Source organism: Hermetia illucens, chromosome 1 (assembly GCF_905115235.1).
Source record: "Hermetia illucens chromosome 1, iHerIll2.2.curated.20191125, whole genome shotgun sequence".
NCBI lineage: Eukaryota > Metazoa > Arthropoda > Insecta > Diptera > Stratiomyidae > Hermetia > Hermetia illucens.
The window spans coordinates 12,423,427-12,440,284 of NC_051849.1; the positions used below are offsets into that span (position 1 = coordinate 12,423,427).

At 40.2% G+C, this 16,858-nt stretch overlaps 1 protein-coding gene across 4 annotated transcripts in view; it reads left to right on the forward strand.

The window, feature by feature from the left end:
• The window catches only part of LOC119661747 (myosin heavy chain, non-muscle), a 94,429-nt gene that overhangs the window by 61,617 nt on the left and 15,954 nt on the right, over positions 1-16,858 (forward strand). For 3 of the 4 annotated variants that reach the window (XM_038071213.1, XM_038071214.1, XM_038071215.1), the window contains exons 6-7: positions 12,831-12,854; positions 14,580-14,672. In XM_038071213.1, coding sequence (XP_037927141.1) covers positions 12,831-12,854; positions 14,580-14,672 — 117 coding nt within the window. The remainder of the gene's footprint in view (positions 1-12,830; positions 12,855-14,579; positions 14,673-16,858) is intronic. The other variant, XM_038071216.1, reaches the window with a different exon arrangement.

Below are 16,858 nucleotides of genomic sequence, written 5' to 3' on the forward strand. Positions count from 1 at the left end.
AATGTTGAATTAACCAGATTCTGGCAAACAATACAGCACAAATCTTTTGAGGGTTCAAATCTTAGTCAATAATTTTCAAAAGTCTAAATTTAGCTGGTTACGAATTTACTATTACAAACGCCTAATCCGAATCTCTGAAAATGGCCTTTTGTTTAGTTCATATTGGTGGAGGAAGAAATACAGAAATATGATACTGTGTCGGCATTTCAAAGTCTCATAAAATTATTTCAATAATCTAAGTAGGCTAATTCATCAAAGTCTCATTATATGGAAAGGTCTCGATCAGTATGCACAGTTGCATGATGTAAAAATTCTATGATTTCTATTTTTCAGAATGCGTGGGTTTTTCATAATGCTTATCTGATCATTTATCTGAAGAATGTGAATTGTGCAAATGAATAATTCTATGCACATTCTGTTTACGATAATTAGCTTGATATTATCGATTCGTGTCTACTAATTGTACTTGTATTCCATTTACTCGACATTCGAATTTCTTGGGTAGGCTGATCCGTTGATTTTTTCATAATTTTAATTGATTTTTCGTGTTTATTTGACTAAAGGAATAATTATTGATTTTATGTTCAATGACTAATTTCAAATCAGAAAAATTAAGAACAAGATTATCGACCTAAAATCAGCATAGTTCATGAAACATTTTGGCTTGAATTCAGTTCAAAAAACAAGTCGATTACATGTCAATTTAAGGGGGTCATCTCGTGTGTCGGATCCGTGGAATCGAATTTTTTTTTGGCATCAATTGTATCCAAATATAGTGTAGAATATATGGGCAAAATATTTTTTTGATATTCGGAGTCGTTCAGAAATTATAGTGTTAAACACGTAATAAGTCAGCCATGCCAGATTTATATCGATCGCCGTAATAAAGCGCGTATTTATCGGTCCGAATGACGTTCGAATGATTTCGCAAAAAGGACAAGAATTGAAGCCAAAGCTGTACATGTATTTCTCCAAGAAACCTAAAGTTTATGGACTAGGCGTAGCAGATTAATGGTCAGTTAAAATTTGATGGCTAAAAACCACATCCTACTTTTTCTGGGTGCAATCTCGAGGCTTTTAAATCCCTATACAGCGTATCAAGCCACCGTTGTTTCGGCCAGCCTTTTAGTCGTTTACCATCGACTTCGATGTTCAGACCAATCTTGGTAAGTGAATTCTCGTTAGCACGAAGTACATGAACATACCATCGAACACGCCTCTCTCGCAATTTTTCCACGATCATTGCAACCCCATAACGATCATCTGATCAAACCATGTCACGCCACTAGTTCCACGCAACATCGTCGTCTCGATTACCGCAAGACGCCGTTCATTGTCTTTTATAGTCGACCAACACTCAGAACCATAGAGAGCCGCAGGACGGATGACATTACGGTAAATTTAGGATTTGAGACATTCGTTGATACGTCAATCACAAAGAACACCAGTTGTGGAAGGCCACTTCATCCAGGTTGCGTTAATGCGTGAAACATTTCATAATGCAGTTCTCCATTGGTTGATAGCGTTGACCCGAAGTATCTAAATCGCTCAGTTCTGGGCAGATCACTGCCGTTGACAGTAATTGTGCCTGTTTCATGGGGATCGGTCGTCAAAAATTCAGTTTTGTTTAGATTCAATCTGAGATCGTGTTGTATGAGGCGATCATTCCATTTTTGAACAAGTTGTTCGAGATCATTTTTGCTATCAGATGCTAGGAAAACATCATCTGCATAAAGCAGTGTGTAGAGCGCTGGACGTTGGATATCCCATGTGACGGTGTCCATAACAAGAACAAAGAGAAGTGGTGAGAGGGTGCTTCCTTGATGAACACCAACAGAAACACGAAGGGGTTTTGATACACCCGCCATATTTCGAACTTTACTTTTCGGATGGGGGTAGATCAATTGAACTCAGTGCACGAGTTCGTCTGGCACTAAGTGTTGTAAAGCATACCAGATGAGTTCGTGTGGCGCACGGTCAAACGCTTTCTCTAGATCCAGAAATGCTATGTAAAGAGGGCGATGTTTCTCATGGTGTTTCTCCATGAGTAACCGCGCAGCGTATATTGCGTCAGTAGTTCCGCAGTTTTTTTACAAATCCGGTTATTTCAACGATTTCGGGAATACGGTTGTCAAGAATGCGTTAAAAAATCTTCATGGTATGGGAAAGTAACCGGATCGGACGGTAATTTGAATATTCTGCTGGATTTCCTTTCTTTTCCCATATTGGAACTATGGTACTTTTTTGCCAGTCAGATAGTGTTCTTCCCTCCTGAATAACCCGATCAAAGAATTCACTGAGCCACATTGTTGGGTCCCAGCTCTTCGCTTTCCAGCGCTCAGAAGCGATGTCATCAGGTCCTGTTGGTTTCCCCGGTTTCATTTGCTTTATTGGCTCCTCGGCTTCAGTTGCGCTGACGGATGAAACTGTTCCAAATGTCGGCAATGATTATGGAAGTGGAGAATGAGCAAATTTTTCAGTTGAAATCTGCTCGAAGTATTCTCGCCATCTATCCGTTGCGGCTCGACGGTTGGTAAGCAAAGTACTATTCTTGTCATTAACGTAACAGCAGTGTTCGATATCCTGTGTACGTTCGTTACGGCTTTTAGTCGATACAGATCTCTCTCGCCCTCCCGAGTGTCCAGTTTATTGTAAAGACTTTTTTAATGGTTCGCTCGGGTGACAGCGACTGCTTTCTTTGCTCCACGGTTGGCATTCTTATAAATTTGCCAATTGGCCGGTGTTTTGTCGTCGAGAAATTTGTGGTAGAGGCGTTTCTTTTCACGGTATCTCGGTTGATGTACCGCTTACCCGGCTTGGTGACCCCGAGGATTGCAGAGGCCGCTTTGTGGATCGTGTCTTTCATTTGGTTCCATGATTCTTCCACATTCGTAATGGTTGGCAATCGTATGAGTGAGACCGTTTCTTCTTTCTTCTCACCAAATCGCCACCATTTAATGCGCGGCGGGCCAGTGCGTTCCTCACGCTGTTTTATCGGTGGCTTAATTCGCAGGACAGCAATCAACGGCCGATGTTGAGGTGCGATTGTCTCATAGGGAACGGATTTGCAATCAGTGAAGATGGTAAAATGTCTTATGAGAATATAGTTGATTTGCGTTTTACTGTTCCCATTATAAAATGTAGGAAGATGAAACAATCGTTTGATGAACCGTGTATTCATATTTATAGTATAAGGTTAAGGGTGTCTGCAAAATCAATGATACGCTCGTCACCCTCATTGCGCGCTCCGAACGCCTTTCCCTCATGGCACCCGTTACCGTCTGCCTCTTCACCCTCATGGCCATCAAGGTCCCTGGCAATGATATACAGTTTGTTACATAAGAGCGTGGTCACTGTTACACGTAGATAAAAAATCAGAGCGTCTTGTTTCTTTTTCTATGACATAGAGGGCACCTCAGTCCTGCATGCTTTTTGTAAAAAGTCAGCTCTCTGTCAAATTTAGTCTTCAATTGAGTGGTTTTTCGAAATGAGTTGTGTTTACGCCTCTCGCTTTGAGGCAATCTTTCTATGTTTGCATGAAAAAGGACCCAAATTAACGCAAACTGCTGCTGCGAAATATATGGGAAAGTCGAAGCAGTTCGTTAGCAAGTGGATAAATCGCTATAAAAAGGTCGGTAACTTTGATGATTTTCCTGATCGCGGAAGTGCAAGCAAAGTCTCAAAAAAAGACGAAAAAAAGATTCTCGCATTGTTCTCGAAAGATCCAACTTTGACTTTACGTAGAGCTGCTGTGAAATTGAAAGCAAAAGGTGTTGACATATCTCACGGAACGATTCGCAGGCACTTGCTTGCCAATAAACTGAAATATCGCAGTACTTTGGAAAAACCAATGTTGAGTGCAAAACACGTTGAAAAACGAGTGGAATGGGCGAAGGAAAACCTGGACCGCGATTGGAGCAACGTAATTTTTTTTTATGAATCCTCCTTCTGGGCATTTCCGAGCATCAAACACGCCTGGACAACCTCCACCAGTAGGATGCTTCAACGGACTATTAAACACCCCGTCAAGGTCCATGTTTGGGGGTGCTTCTCAAACAAAGGTTTCGGTACTTTGTTCTTATTTACCGAGAATTTAAATGCCGAAAAAATGAATAAAATATATCAAAAGGCTTTGTTATCATCTGCTAAGCAATGGTATATCAAGAAAAATGAAAGCTGGATCCTTCAAGCGGACAACGATCCGAAACATCGGAGTCGAGCGTGTAGCGAGTGGAAGGCGCAAAACGGAGTTGTCACTTTAGATTGGCCATCTCAGTCACCGGATGCAAATCCCATAGAAAATGTGTGGGCTCTGATGAAAATGCAGCTTCGCAGATGCAAGCCATGTAATTTTGATCAACTTTCTCAACAAATTCGGGAAATTTGGAGGTCTTTTCCGGTAGAATATGCAGAAAAACTAGTGGAAAGTATGCCCCAACGGTGCCACGCCATAATTGACAATGCAGGAGATTGGACTTGCTACTGAGGTATTTGCATTGAGTATTGACGACCAAATTATCAATAAATTTGCGAATTTTCGAAAAATCAATTGTTGTTATTATTTAACAGTGACCACGATCTTATGTAACAGACTGTAGTCGTCAGCAGACACGTGACGAGTCTTTTCATCGGGAAGTTATTAGAAGGCATCTTTCTCGGCATTAGGTCGTCTTGTCTGTGGTGCATATGCGGTGACAAGAAGTGAATAGTGCGATCAGCTGATATGAGCTTCATCAGCCGATCGTTCGACTTATTTAATGGCATGACGGAAACCCTCTAAGATGGCAATGCCAAAACCATATTGAGTGTGCGGGCTACCAAAATAGAGAAGTTTACAGCCACTTTTACAACGATTGCGTTCAATGTCACAGCTTTTGGCACCAGACCATCGGGTTTCTTGCAGGGCGCAGATATCAACGCGCCTTTTCCGAAGGGCTCTTGCGAGTTTCTCGGTCTTTCCAGTTTCGTTCGTTTTGTTCGGACTAACTTGCTTACGTCCTGACGCCGTCCATGCGTTAAGAACCCTTGCCCATTTCTCGACAAGACGGGGCCCGTCCTCCCGCGTCGACTGAGGTGGACGCCCTAGCATTTCTCCGAGGCTTGTGATTCAATTCGATCACCATGTTTGTGACGACATTGTACGCATTTTCTTGGTCGACCTGTCGCGGGACCTGTCACCAAGAGAGGTCAGGTAGAATTTAGCATAGTGGAATAACTCCAACTATACTGTATTTATCTCTTTCCCTGATCTCAGCATTTTATTTTTGTTTTACTGAGGATAGTACAAAGTACGTTGCCTCAAACCCTCCTCCTTTACCTGGTCTTGGGACTAGCGTATTTCTACGGTCCGCAAGCTAGGATAATTGCGATTCATTCGGTAGTTTTTTTTTTCATTCATTAAAGAAGCCTCGAAAAAGCACCAAAATTCCCAAAAAAGTTTAACAACATACCAAAAAATTAGCTTTCAGTATTTTTTAATAATTCTTGTTTTGCGGACTGTAGTTAAGTCTGCACGTTAAAATGTCGTTTAGTTTTTTTTTTCTTTAAGATAATCGCAGTGCCCTCTAGCGTGGCAGCAGGAAAACACCTTTTTGAAGATGGGTGTATAAATTGTTGTGTATTTCAATAACGAACTATGCTATCGGGCTGGAAAAATTACTACGCATGCTCAAGATATGAATAAATCTATGGTGAAAAATTCGTATTTGTATCTTTATCCATTTCTTCACAAAAAAATTCTAAAAAAAACGAAAAAACGGCCCTTCACACGGGATGCCCCCCTTAAATTTCCATTATAGGATAGTGTTTGATAGATTTTACTTCATCCGTCTTCTTATCTATTTCTTTGATATATTTGCGCATTTTGTTCATTCAAGTTACATGCAAAAGTAAATATGATATGCTTACTTAAGATATGAAAGGCTAAAGTGCGAAAGCAAGAAATTCGCTAACCATATGGTAACTTCTATTATTCAAGAGACTGGCTGCGCAAAAGCAGTATCGGTAGCTACAGATTATTTATACCGTAAATGTCCTCAATGTAACTTACTCATATGAGATCGACCATACCTAAAAGTGGATGAAATTTTTAATGAACACACGTATAAATTATTATCTCCTAACTACTCACATGTCATGAAATTTCCATTTTGGAGCTTCATGTTTGTAGCAGTGGCACACATAAGATTATGCTCAATTCGCATCCAAAAATGGTAAAACAAGTTCCCATTCAAGAGAAATATGAGGGCAATATTATCTGGGAGGTGAACAGCTTTTAGGTGAGATGTTATACGGCTGTTCTAATCCTTATGGGTTCGAACAGTGGGAAAAGCGTATAAAGTAATTACAACTATATTAAACGTTCATTCCGATAGGTGAATCATTTGTAAGTTTATGCTTAATGTCCAATTTTGGAAGGAATTTTCCTTAAAAGCAATAACGTCGATAATTTTCTGTTAATGTTGAACACCATTTTTGCGATTGTAAACAAAATAAATCAAATTGATAAGATTTCACTCTTAAAGCGGAAATTGATTTATTTCAGTATGTGCACATTTAACTTATAAATGTTACACAAAAAATGAGTAAATGATAAATATGAGTCAGAATGAAAAAAAAAAAAATGTTAACTTCATAAGATATTGGAGCAAAGTTCCTAAAAAAACCGGGAAGACAAATAATCATTTTGTCCGTGGAAATATGAAGAAAATAATTGCAAAATAAATTTTTGCTTCATTATTCATTTCGTTGAATTTAATATCAGAACTCATGCAATTTTGCTATTCGAAGCACAAAAATTTATGCTGAAGTCATCAGGTCTTTTCGGATATGCATATATGTAAAGTGTAGAATTTTTTTGCTGTCGTAGTTTTCGATAAACTTAACTCTGACAGCATTTTTCAACAATGTCGTCAATATTAATTTTCCGGCAAATAATACTGTTTATTAATATTGCATTTTATTTATTTTGTTGTATCTTTATCTCCGGCATCATTGCTATCAAACATTGACATAGACCCAGCATCTCCTTGATTCTCAAGGGTCGCATACTCATTTGTGTCATATTTTGACTTGCACTTTACAATAGTCAGCTTAGCGATAGTTTTGGGGCTTATTTAATTTTTGATTCTTCCAAGTATATGGAGATTGCCACTGTGTGGTTACTGCTACAGTTACTGAATTTGTTACCAACTTCCTCAGTTACATTATAAACTATATTGAACTCATTAAAAGAAAAGCCGAACTAAAAAAATGTAAGCGAATGTAAGGAGCGAGACCAGATGAGGTTTATCATATCTCCCATGTGGCCATAATCCGACGAACCTCTTCGGACACGAACTCATCAGAGCCCTGTCGTACCTATGACCGCGGTATCGGTTTATACTGAATGTAGGCTCAGTATTCATATCAGTAGATGCGAGGCCCATCTAACATCTCTGTCGCAACTAAAGGAGCCATCCCGGTTCTCACTTCAGATGAATTCCATTATAGGCTCGGGTTTGATCGGAAAGGGAGAATGGCGATTGAATGTTTGGTCAAAAACTCATGAGTTTTCAGGGTTGAATAAAATCGAGCAACTCGAAAAACTAGTCACTCCACATTTCTGGCCTTTTGCAATTCTCCAATTTGTATCCGGTTCTCATTCACAGAAGAGTCGATTATTATTCATAAGTAAGATTGAAAAGTGGCCTTTCGTCGCGACAGTTTATTTTTCTAATCACTAAGCCATCTGGACATTGGATCGAACTTGCCAACTAGTTTAGGGTTTGCCGATGTTTCATCTATTTACCGTGGGACCACTGGACCTTCTTTTCAATGTCATACCAGTAAATTCATGATTTATCACACGTTATGGTCCTTGACGACAAGTTTTCATCTTCTTCTGAACGAACGAGCACTTTCTGCCAAACCATGAAGCAATTTGCTTCTTGGTCATCTTTCATCAGGCGTGGCACATATTTCGCGGCGATTCAATTTTTCGGTCCAAATGTAACAAGCCCAAATGATTACTTTCACATACATACATACTTTTCAGCAATCTCGCTAATAGTCAGATGTCGATTTGCCCGCATCAGGGTGTTGATTTTGTCGCCATGTAGATAGTGAGTTGGACTTTGGAATGTAAGCGCTACTTCATAGTAATATTACTGTAAGCTTTGCGGAACTTAGTAAATGTTTCAGTTACCAAGTTAAACCAAAACTCCACAGCAAGCTGTTATTTCTTTACCCACACCAACCGATGTTTCCCTAGAACCAACTGGAGCTACACAATTCAAATAGCTTATGCATGCATTGACCAGAGTTCGTATTATACTCCAAGTTCAGTGCCAGTGTTAAAAAAAAACAAGTTTCTCGATTTCACGACTAACCATTCTCCTCCGAGTGGCATCAGTCTTCACTTGAACATGGGTGCAGACTTCAGGTTCCCAGGGATGTGGATCGCCGTTCGCACGTGCCGAGATGGCGGAGGCGACTTCGACCTGAGAACAATCTCCCATAGCAGGCACAACAATCGGGGCTCTCCAAGTCCGCCTCTCTGGTCCAGCACCAGGTCGCCGGGTAATAATAGATTCTTTCCGTACATCAGCAAACTCTTCGGAAGCCAAACAGAACGAAAGGCAAGACCTGCGACCAGGACGGTTCACTGCGCGCTATAATGATTGCATTTAGCGTCAAATAACATCGTTCTAGCGTCCCATTGGACTGCAGATGGCATGCGGTTGCCCGCTGGCGTTTGAATCCAAGAAGTTTTCCAGGCTCTGGGAAAAAGTGGATTCGAATTCCATTCCCTGGTCTGTGATGATTACGGCGGGAACACCAAAGCGCGGGATTCCCTCTCGACAGAGGGCGTCAGTACATGACTGTGCTGTAATGTCATTTAGAGCTATTGTCTCAGGCCACCGCGGAAACCGATCAATGATCGCAAAGACCCTACAACTTCGAGGGGGAATACTTTGTTGATTTAGGGAATGCATCTAATTCCTCGTCGTCCGGATGGCTCAAGTGGTTAGAGCGCTGGGCTATCGTAGCGGAAGGTCGCGGTTCAAATCTCGCTGGGGGCAGAGGAATTTGTTATCGTGATTGGATGTCGGACACCAGTCGACTCAGCTGTGAATGAGTACCTGAGTCAAATCAGGGTAATAATCTCGGGCGAGCGCAATGCTGACCACATTGCCTCCCACAGTGTACTGTGGTGTACCGTTACGGTCTTGAATGAAGTGCTCTAACACACTTCAAGGCCTTGATCCAATATGGATTGTTGCGCCAACGATTATTATTATTATTATCTAATTCCTTCTTAGCATGTCTAGTAACCTTACATCTTTGACATGCGATGCATTCCCTGGCCCCAAATTCACGTCCTTGTCCATGGACGGTTAGACATATTTTACCAGAGACTAATCGGTTCGTTGTCCGAATGCCGGGGAGATGTCGCAATAAATAGAGGGAGGTGAGCCAAAGATGGGGAACTCCTTGAAAACTGCAGACTCTGAAGAACTGCGTTATCCTTCTGGGCAACAGCGATTGCCGAAAAATCGACAGCAGCTGGGTTGTTGATCTTAGAAATTCGAAACAAAGCATCAGCGGACACATGTTGTAAACTGGCTGATTTAGTCTAATTGCCGAAATTGGCGCGGGAACCTTTGTCGGGTTTTTGCCTTAAGGCAAAACTTAGAGGCTCACCAGCTAGTTAAGAGCAGTGCCTATTGCTATCTGAACACGGCTAGGGATGTACTTGTTGAGGAAATACCAAAAGTGTAGCATCTATCAGCCGATGTTTGGTTGTTTCAAACGTTTGGTGACCACACCACCTCCCGCGATTCTTTGATCTTAGAACTAGATAGGAAGGCATTAAGTAAAGCCTGGTGGTGAGCGGCTTTGGGCAGGAATTGACGATAGAAGTTTGCCATACCCAAGAACCTTCTTAGGTCTTTGATCGTCTTTGGTAGCGGAAAGCACCTGGTTTGGATCGGGTCAGGGGTGATGGAATGGCATAGAAATTTCATCTGCTGCTAAATAAATCTGCATTTCTCTACGTTAAGAATTAGGCTATTGACAAGGAAACGTTGGAAAAGTAGTAGAAACGTATTGATGAGGTGTTGAACATCATGCTCAACTGGCTTTGAGAGACTACGCTTGGTAGTGATGTTGCGCTATTTTTGAAGAAGTGCACGAATACGTTGGTCAGCATCGTCTTAAAAAAACGATAGAAAGAGTGCTCGGTGAACAAGTTGAAATTTTCTCTGATGACCTAAGTGAGATTGTGGAGTCTATGAGGAACCTATGCTGGATATTTACTAGCAACTCATAGTGACCCAGGAAGTCCCCGCCTAATATGGGGATAGTGATGTCAGCCAAAATGAAACGCCACGAAAAAGTCCTATATAAGCTAAGACTCACGTTTACTTGCCTGTAAATTGTGATAGGCGCGGAGTTTGCCGCGAATTTCAGTTGAGGAAAAAGCTTCTTGGGTCCTGGGGATGGGGAGAATCGAGACCTCCATGCCCGTGTCTATTAGATAATTGCACCTACTAAGGGGTTGTAACTGTAACTGACTGGGGCCTGATAAGCTGATCTATTAAACGGGCATAGAAGCAGTCTCTCAGCGCGTTGGTGACGAGCACGACTGACTCATCGTCCAGACCGACCAATGCATGTCGTCGTGACGCCCGCCAGCGTGAACTGCGCCTCCAACTGGAGAAACCACGCCTCCCGGTTCCACCGCCAAAACGAGACACCTTAACTGAAACGGTGATTGGGGCGGCAAAAAGTCCCGAGGACTTATTTTCTCGCCACATACTTTATACGAAAAGACATGAGGGGGGTGCCGCAGCATAATAAAATCAACAATAAGGTTCAATCAATCGCTAGGAGCAAACGAGTTCAAAAGAAACACACAAACTAAATTCAATGCAACGGATATTATTAATCAAAAATAAAACAAGGATTATAATATATAAAGCACAACACCTCAATGTCTAACCTAACAACTTTAACAAAAATGCTTAGAATAATATAACATCGTCTGTTCAATGTTGGCTTGGTCGCAAATGTCGATGCCATTCGTCAGCTGTTCTTCTTTGAGTAGCTCCTTCTTTATCGATTGCTCATTATTCGGCCTTAGTGGTCCTTATGTAGATAACTTGCGAATGTTATTCGATAACTTCGGATTTGTTGTTCTACCTTGTCTCTCGGCACTGTCAAATTGTTTTCTTCTAGAGACGCATCGTGAAATTCCTCCTACGCGGCTACGGTTTCAGATTCCTTTTGATATAGTTTCTGCTATTTTCGATTTAGGTGCTAACTTCATCAAAAAGGGCACATAAGAATTCATATATTAACTTAATTGAGTAGTGATTATATAAGACTGTCAGTCAACACTGATTTTTAAGGTTTTGTGTCTTAAGTTTGAAGGGGGCCCCCCGTATATGCGAAGGGAGAGTGTATTTTTTTCTCTCACAGAATATTGTCATATGTGGTATCAAATGAAAGGACTCGAATAGTACTTTGCGAAATTGGACTTATTTCTGATATTGGTTAAAGCATAGGGGAGATAGGACACAAAATATGTGCGTGTACGAATTGAAAATCGTGCATAGAGAGTTTCACACATAAGCTGAACACAAAACCTTAAGGCCCGAAACGCCCAGCTTCCGGTATCCCGACTTATTTATTTTCCTTCTGAAAAATCGTTTTTCCGATGTCATGGTCGTTGAATGTGTAGGGCTACATATCGGTGCGTAGTGAAAATACGTTTAATTTCAAATTCAATTTTTGCTATTTATTTGTTTGGACTGAAGTGAAGAATTCAACCAAATTTTGGTAGGCGTTTGATGGCCGATTAGGGGTAGGTTGACTTACGCGAGAAACATTTAGTTTTGCCGAGTTGCCTGACGTTTATGTCACTACCTGCTTGACTCGTCTAATTTTGGTTTGTCAGTTACATTCCTGGCAACCACTTCTTCATATGTTTCATATCCGCGGTGGTTGGCTGGCCATCGAGTGTGATCACAGTTGCAGTAACGTGATCTCTTTGTGGGCTTTAGTCGTTAATCATGCCAATAGCTCCTTGTACACGTGAGCACTATTGATCGTGGATGCGAAAATGATCGTTGGGTTGCCTACGACATTGCTGATGTCCTCATTGCTGCAAGAATGAAGTCATATTATCTGCATTTGATTAACGAAAGGGGAAATATCATAAAATAAGTTAAAAAAGAACTAGGTGTTTTTCCTTATACTGGAAATATTTTTATTTTCCTCCCGCATACAATTGTTTCGGAGACCACGTGCCTCCTTCCTCAGTGCTAGTAGTACCTATAATTGGTCCGTTTGAGAAAAATATATATAATTTATCTGAATTTTGACGTCGCATCCTGTAGTATTCGAGAATTGCTGGGTTTTACTAGTGCCCTTCTATTGAGGCTCTACAAATATGAGACTTATCCTAATTAAAAATTATGCTTACATCGTTAGCCATTGAAAATATTATGTTGATAGCTGCCAAATTCAAGAAGAGATTTTGCTTCACAAAACTAATGCATCATAGTTTTACTAGACCATTATAGGGCATAATATTAGTGCTTGTTCGACCTGTGATTTTATTTAATTTATTTAAGAATACATACTTATTAATCGAATAATTTGCTAGAATACCACTTTAATTTTTCCATTTTTTTCTTTTATCTTATTTATGTTCGACCTTTATGATGATTATCATTGCAAATATCTACCACAAATTTGCACTTGTTTAAAAAAAAAAAAAACAAATACGAAAAATGATTGGATCCTACTTCAAATCGTCCATGCAATCACATCACAACATCCAGGGACCACATCCAGCTTTAATTATTGTAAGTAGATTTTAATGAATAGCACAAAAGATTTTTCCCAAAACCAAATCAAGTATTTTATTGAAATATCTTTTTTTTTTATTTTTTTCATACCTTCCTTATTACAAATCTAACATGCATTTTCCTGTTGTTATATTCCCACCAAATTACAAACAAATGTACACACGTAATAAAACTATGATACCAAATTATTTTTATCTGAATGTGAAATCGATATAAAAATCTGATGTGCATTATATATTCGAATAATGCAATAAAATCACAATCGCGATCTGAAATGTTATCGCACCTGATCGTGTATTAAAAATTTGAAAACAGAGCCAAACATCAACATTTGCGGTAAAGTATTTTACGCTTGAATTTTATTCTAGATTTTGTATTTTTCTTCCTTTTGATGTGGAAAAGTATAGATAGCAATAATGCAGTGTGCATTTCTTATTTTCGCAATGCAATTTAAACTTATGCTTAAAGTTTGTTTAAGACAGAAATGCAGGGTTACCTTTTAAAGCTTTTTAATAATGGCTCAGTGCTTCAAATCATTTCAACTAAGCAAATAATCACTCATGCATTGTTATAAGCGTTTCGATCTAAATTGATGTATTTTTTTTTTGGTGCACCTTCCTGCAGTGTACCTCCGCGATCATAAAAAGACTAGTCGATCAGTATTCGTAATGCAAAGAGAGCAAATAAATTTCTTAATCTGCAACGAAAAGGCAAAGATTGGGGTCCTAAAGAAGATTAACATTTCCTCCGAACTTTACAGTGAGTTAACTCCAATCTAATCAGAGAAGCAAAGAAATTTTAACTCACATTTGATGATGATCTTAAACATGATTTTAAGTTGGAGTTTCTGAATTGTTTTTAATATTCTGTAGATATTCCAATTTGCTTTAGTTTCTTTGCACATCTAGATTTTTGGGCAAGCTCGTGTAAGATGAAACACATACGAAATTTCAAATTCATTATAATCACACAAATTATAACGCTGTCATTAATTTTGAGACTTGGTAGTTGGCAGATTTTTAAATAATTATTTGTATGGAGTGTGGGGAAGTCTCTACCGATCATGAAAAGGCAGATCTCCAGTAAATTCAATTTAATCGATGAGAGATCAACCTGCTAACGTCTTATTGTAAATATTTACACACTCAAAACAAAATTGTAAATATTACCGAAACAATAGCCTTAGCCATTGTCCAGGAAAAACTTATCTAATATGTTGACAGTAGAGTGGTTCTCTCGCTTGCCTAAGACAAATGTTTCGGGAATATTTTCCTAGTTGCCAACTTTGCAAATATCTTTTCTATGTCCATTCAAGCAAGCCTCTATCCCCTATAGATTTTTGAATTTTAAGTAGTTTCACTGTAAAATTGTAAAGTAAAATTAAAGCTTCTGTTGAAGATCATTCGTAGTGTTGGTTCCTTTACTCCTCTGATAACTATGATTAGCAAATATCCACAAAAAAGAGCATACTTTTCTATGACTAAGGTGTAACACTATAGGATACTAACATGTACAAGGATTTGTAATCAAATTTCCATCCCATAGAGTGCTGTATGTATGTGATATTCGTACAACAATGAAACTTTCATATAGATGAATTGCAATTTTTAATTGCATGCCTGTTGCATTGTTATTAATGTGTGTATGATGGCGTACAGTTTCTCGTTTCACAGGAATATGTCACGATTAGTATTACAACTAAAAGATCTCTTATAATTTCAGGGCGAACTAGAACAACAATTGCTGCAAGCGAATCCAATCTTAGAAGCATTTGGTAATGCGAAAACTGTGAAAAACGACAATTCATCACGTTTCGTAAGTATTCACTTGTTAATTAAGTTTGTTATGTGGAGACGGAGAGTAGACAATTGAATACTTCATTTTATTTTTCGAATTTTCCTATCGTAAATTAAATATAATCCATGAAGATCATTTTAGAACATCTCAAATCTAAAATTTACGGTAATGTCGTCCGTACTGTCGCCCTCTATGGATCTCAGTGTTGGCCGACTATAAAAGACAATGAACAGTATCTTGCGATAATGGAGACGAAGATGTTGCGTTGGACTAGTGGCGTGACACGTTTTGATCACATCCGAAATGAGAATATCCGCAATCGTTAGAGGGTTGCATCGATCGTGGAAAAATTGCAAGACAGGCGTCTTCGATGGTAATCACGATATCCGCGCTAAAAAGAATTCACTTGCCAAAATTGGTCTGAACATCGAAGTATCGATGGTAAACGACCAAAAGGCAGGTAGAAACAACGGTGGCTTGATACGCTGGATGGGGATTTAAAAGCCTCGAGATTGCATCCAATGGCGAAACCGATGACGACAAGCCGACCCCGCTTGTGAACGGAACAAAAGAAGAAGACTGAAGGGGATCCTTTGGGGAGTGTCGAAATTTCGTTTTTTTTTGTCGTCCTTTGTTGAGCTCTATTTCACAGAAAAACATTCGAAATAAGTTCCAAATTTCAACAGATTTATGAGAGGATCGAAATAATTTCAGCATCAAATATTCCTACTTGAAAAAAATGTCTTCTCAAAAATGCTCGCGGAGTACCATTCTTGTCATTAACGCAACGGAAGTGTTCTATATCCAATCTGGGTTGATGTCGGCTTTTGACAAGTCAATACAGATCCCATCGCCGACTGGCACTCATCGCCAATTGGTCAGTGTTTTATGGTCGAGAATCTTATCTTTCTTCTCGTCGACCTCATCTTGGACATCGTCATTCTAAAGCCAAGTATCTCGGTCGATAAATCGGTTGCCAGGCTTGGTGACACCAGGGGTTGTATAGGCTTTGTGTATTGTGATTTTAACTTGATTTCACGGTTCTTCGCCATTCGTTATGGTAGGTAATGCCGTGAGATCGTTTTTTCATTACCAGACTTTCCGGTTATCTCTTCGAACGGGTATCGTCCTGTCCAAATTGTGCACTTTCGTCGGTGGCCCGCACCGCACAAGTTGACCTATGTAGTGGTGAGTATGCCGTAAAAATATCGTGGTTGAGAAGCGTTCGCACATCCCAGAATCCCCTGTCAAAAACGGAAAGTACTAACCGGAAGATCAGTCCCATTCCAGGGCATGGTAACCGTTTCCTAAGCATAATCAATTTCGAGAATTGCCGGTTGCTAGCGCACAAATTTCTATTCCTTAATCCAACCATAAACCGTTGACGAAAGCGAAATGTGCTAGCCGGAAGATCACTCCCACTCTAAGGTGTGGTAACCCTTTCCTAAGCATAATCAATTTTGAGAGTTGCAGGTTGCTGGACCACAAATTTTTACTTCTTAAGTACGCTTTTTGCGAACGACAGGGTTACTTTTATATAAATTCTACACCCTCCTGGTGACAGGGGAGTCACTACCTCAGTGAGGCAGTGACGCTTAACCCTGCTCTGATGTTTAACACAGGGTCCGCGGGGGCGCAGAGACTGCCCGTACACAATCTCCGCGGGGCTAGCCATGAATTCCTGTCAGTGTCGCAAAGGGCCAATGATGTAGAGATGGATGGTGTGGAAGTGCTTGGTCGACCTGGGGAATACGCCTACTTCCTTTCTTACGTACTTGTTGACTTTGCACTTTTTGCACGCGATACACTGTCTGGGTCAAGAGTTTACGTCCTTGTTCATGGAAGGCCAGAAGTACTTTGCGATAACTAACCGGTTCGTCGTCCTGATGTCTGGATGCGAAAAAACGTGTATTGCGTTAAATCCTTGCGAAAATTAGCCGGAATGTCATTTGCCGCGGAATTGAGGGTCACACGGAAGAGACTTAAAATGATGTCGTTGGCTCGTGACCACGGGGTGGCCTTGATACGCGATGCGATTCCACGTCTTCGGAAGTGAATTCTGATGATGAGGGTTGGCTCCCTCTCCTCCTTCAGGGTGAAGGATTCAGTTTGGGGATCTTGATTAGGTGGAGGACTTTCTTATGGGTGTTTGGGCGATTGAGCCGGACTTTGAGCATGTCGACCCATTGGTTGGTAATCTTAAA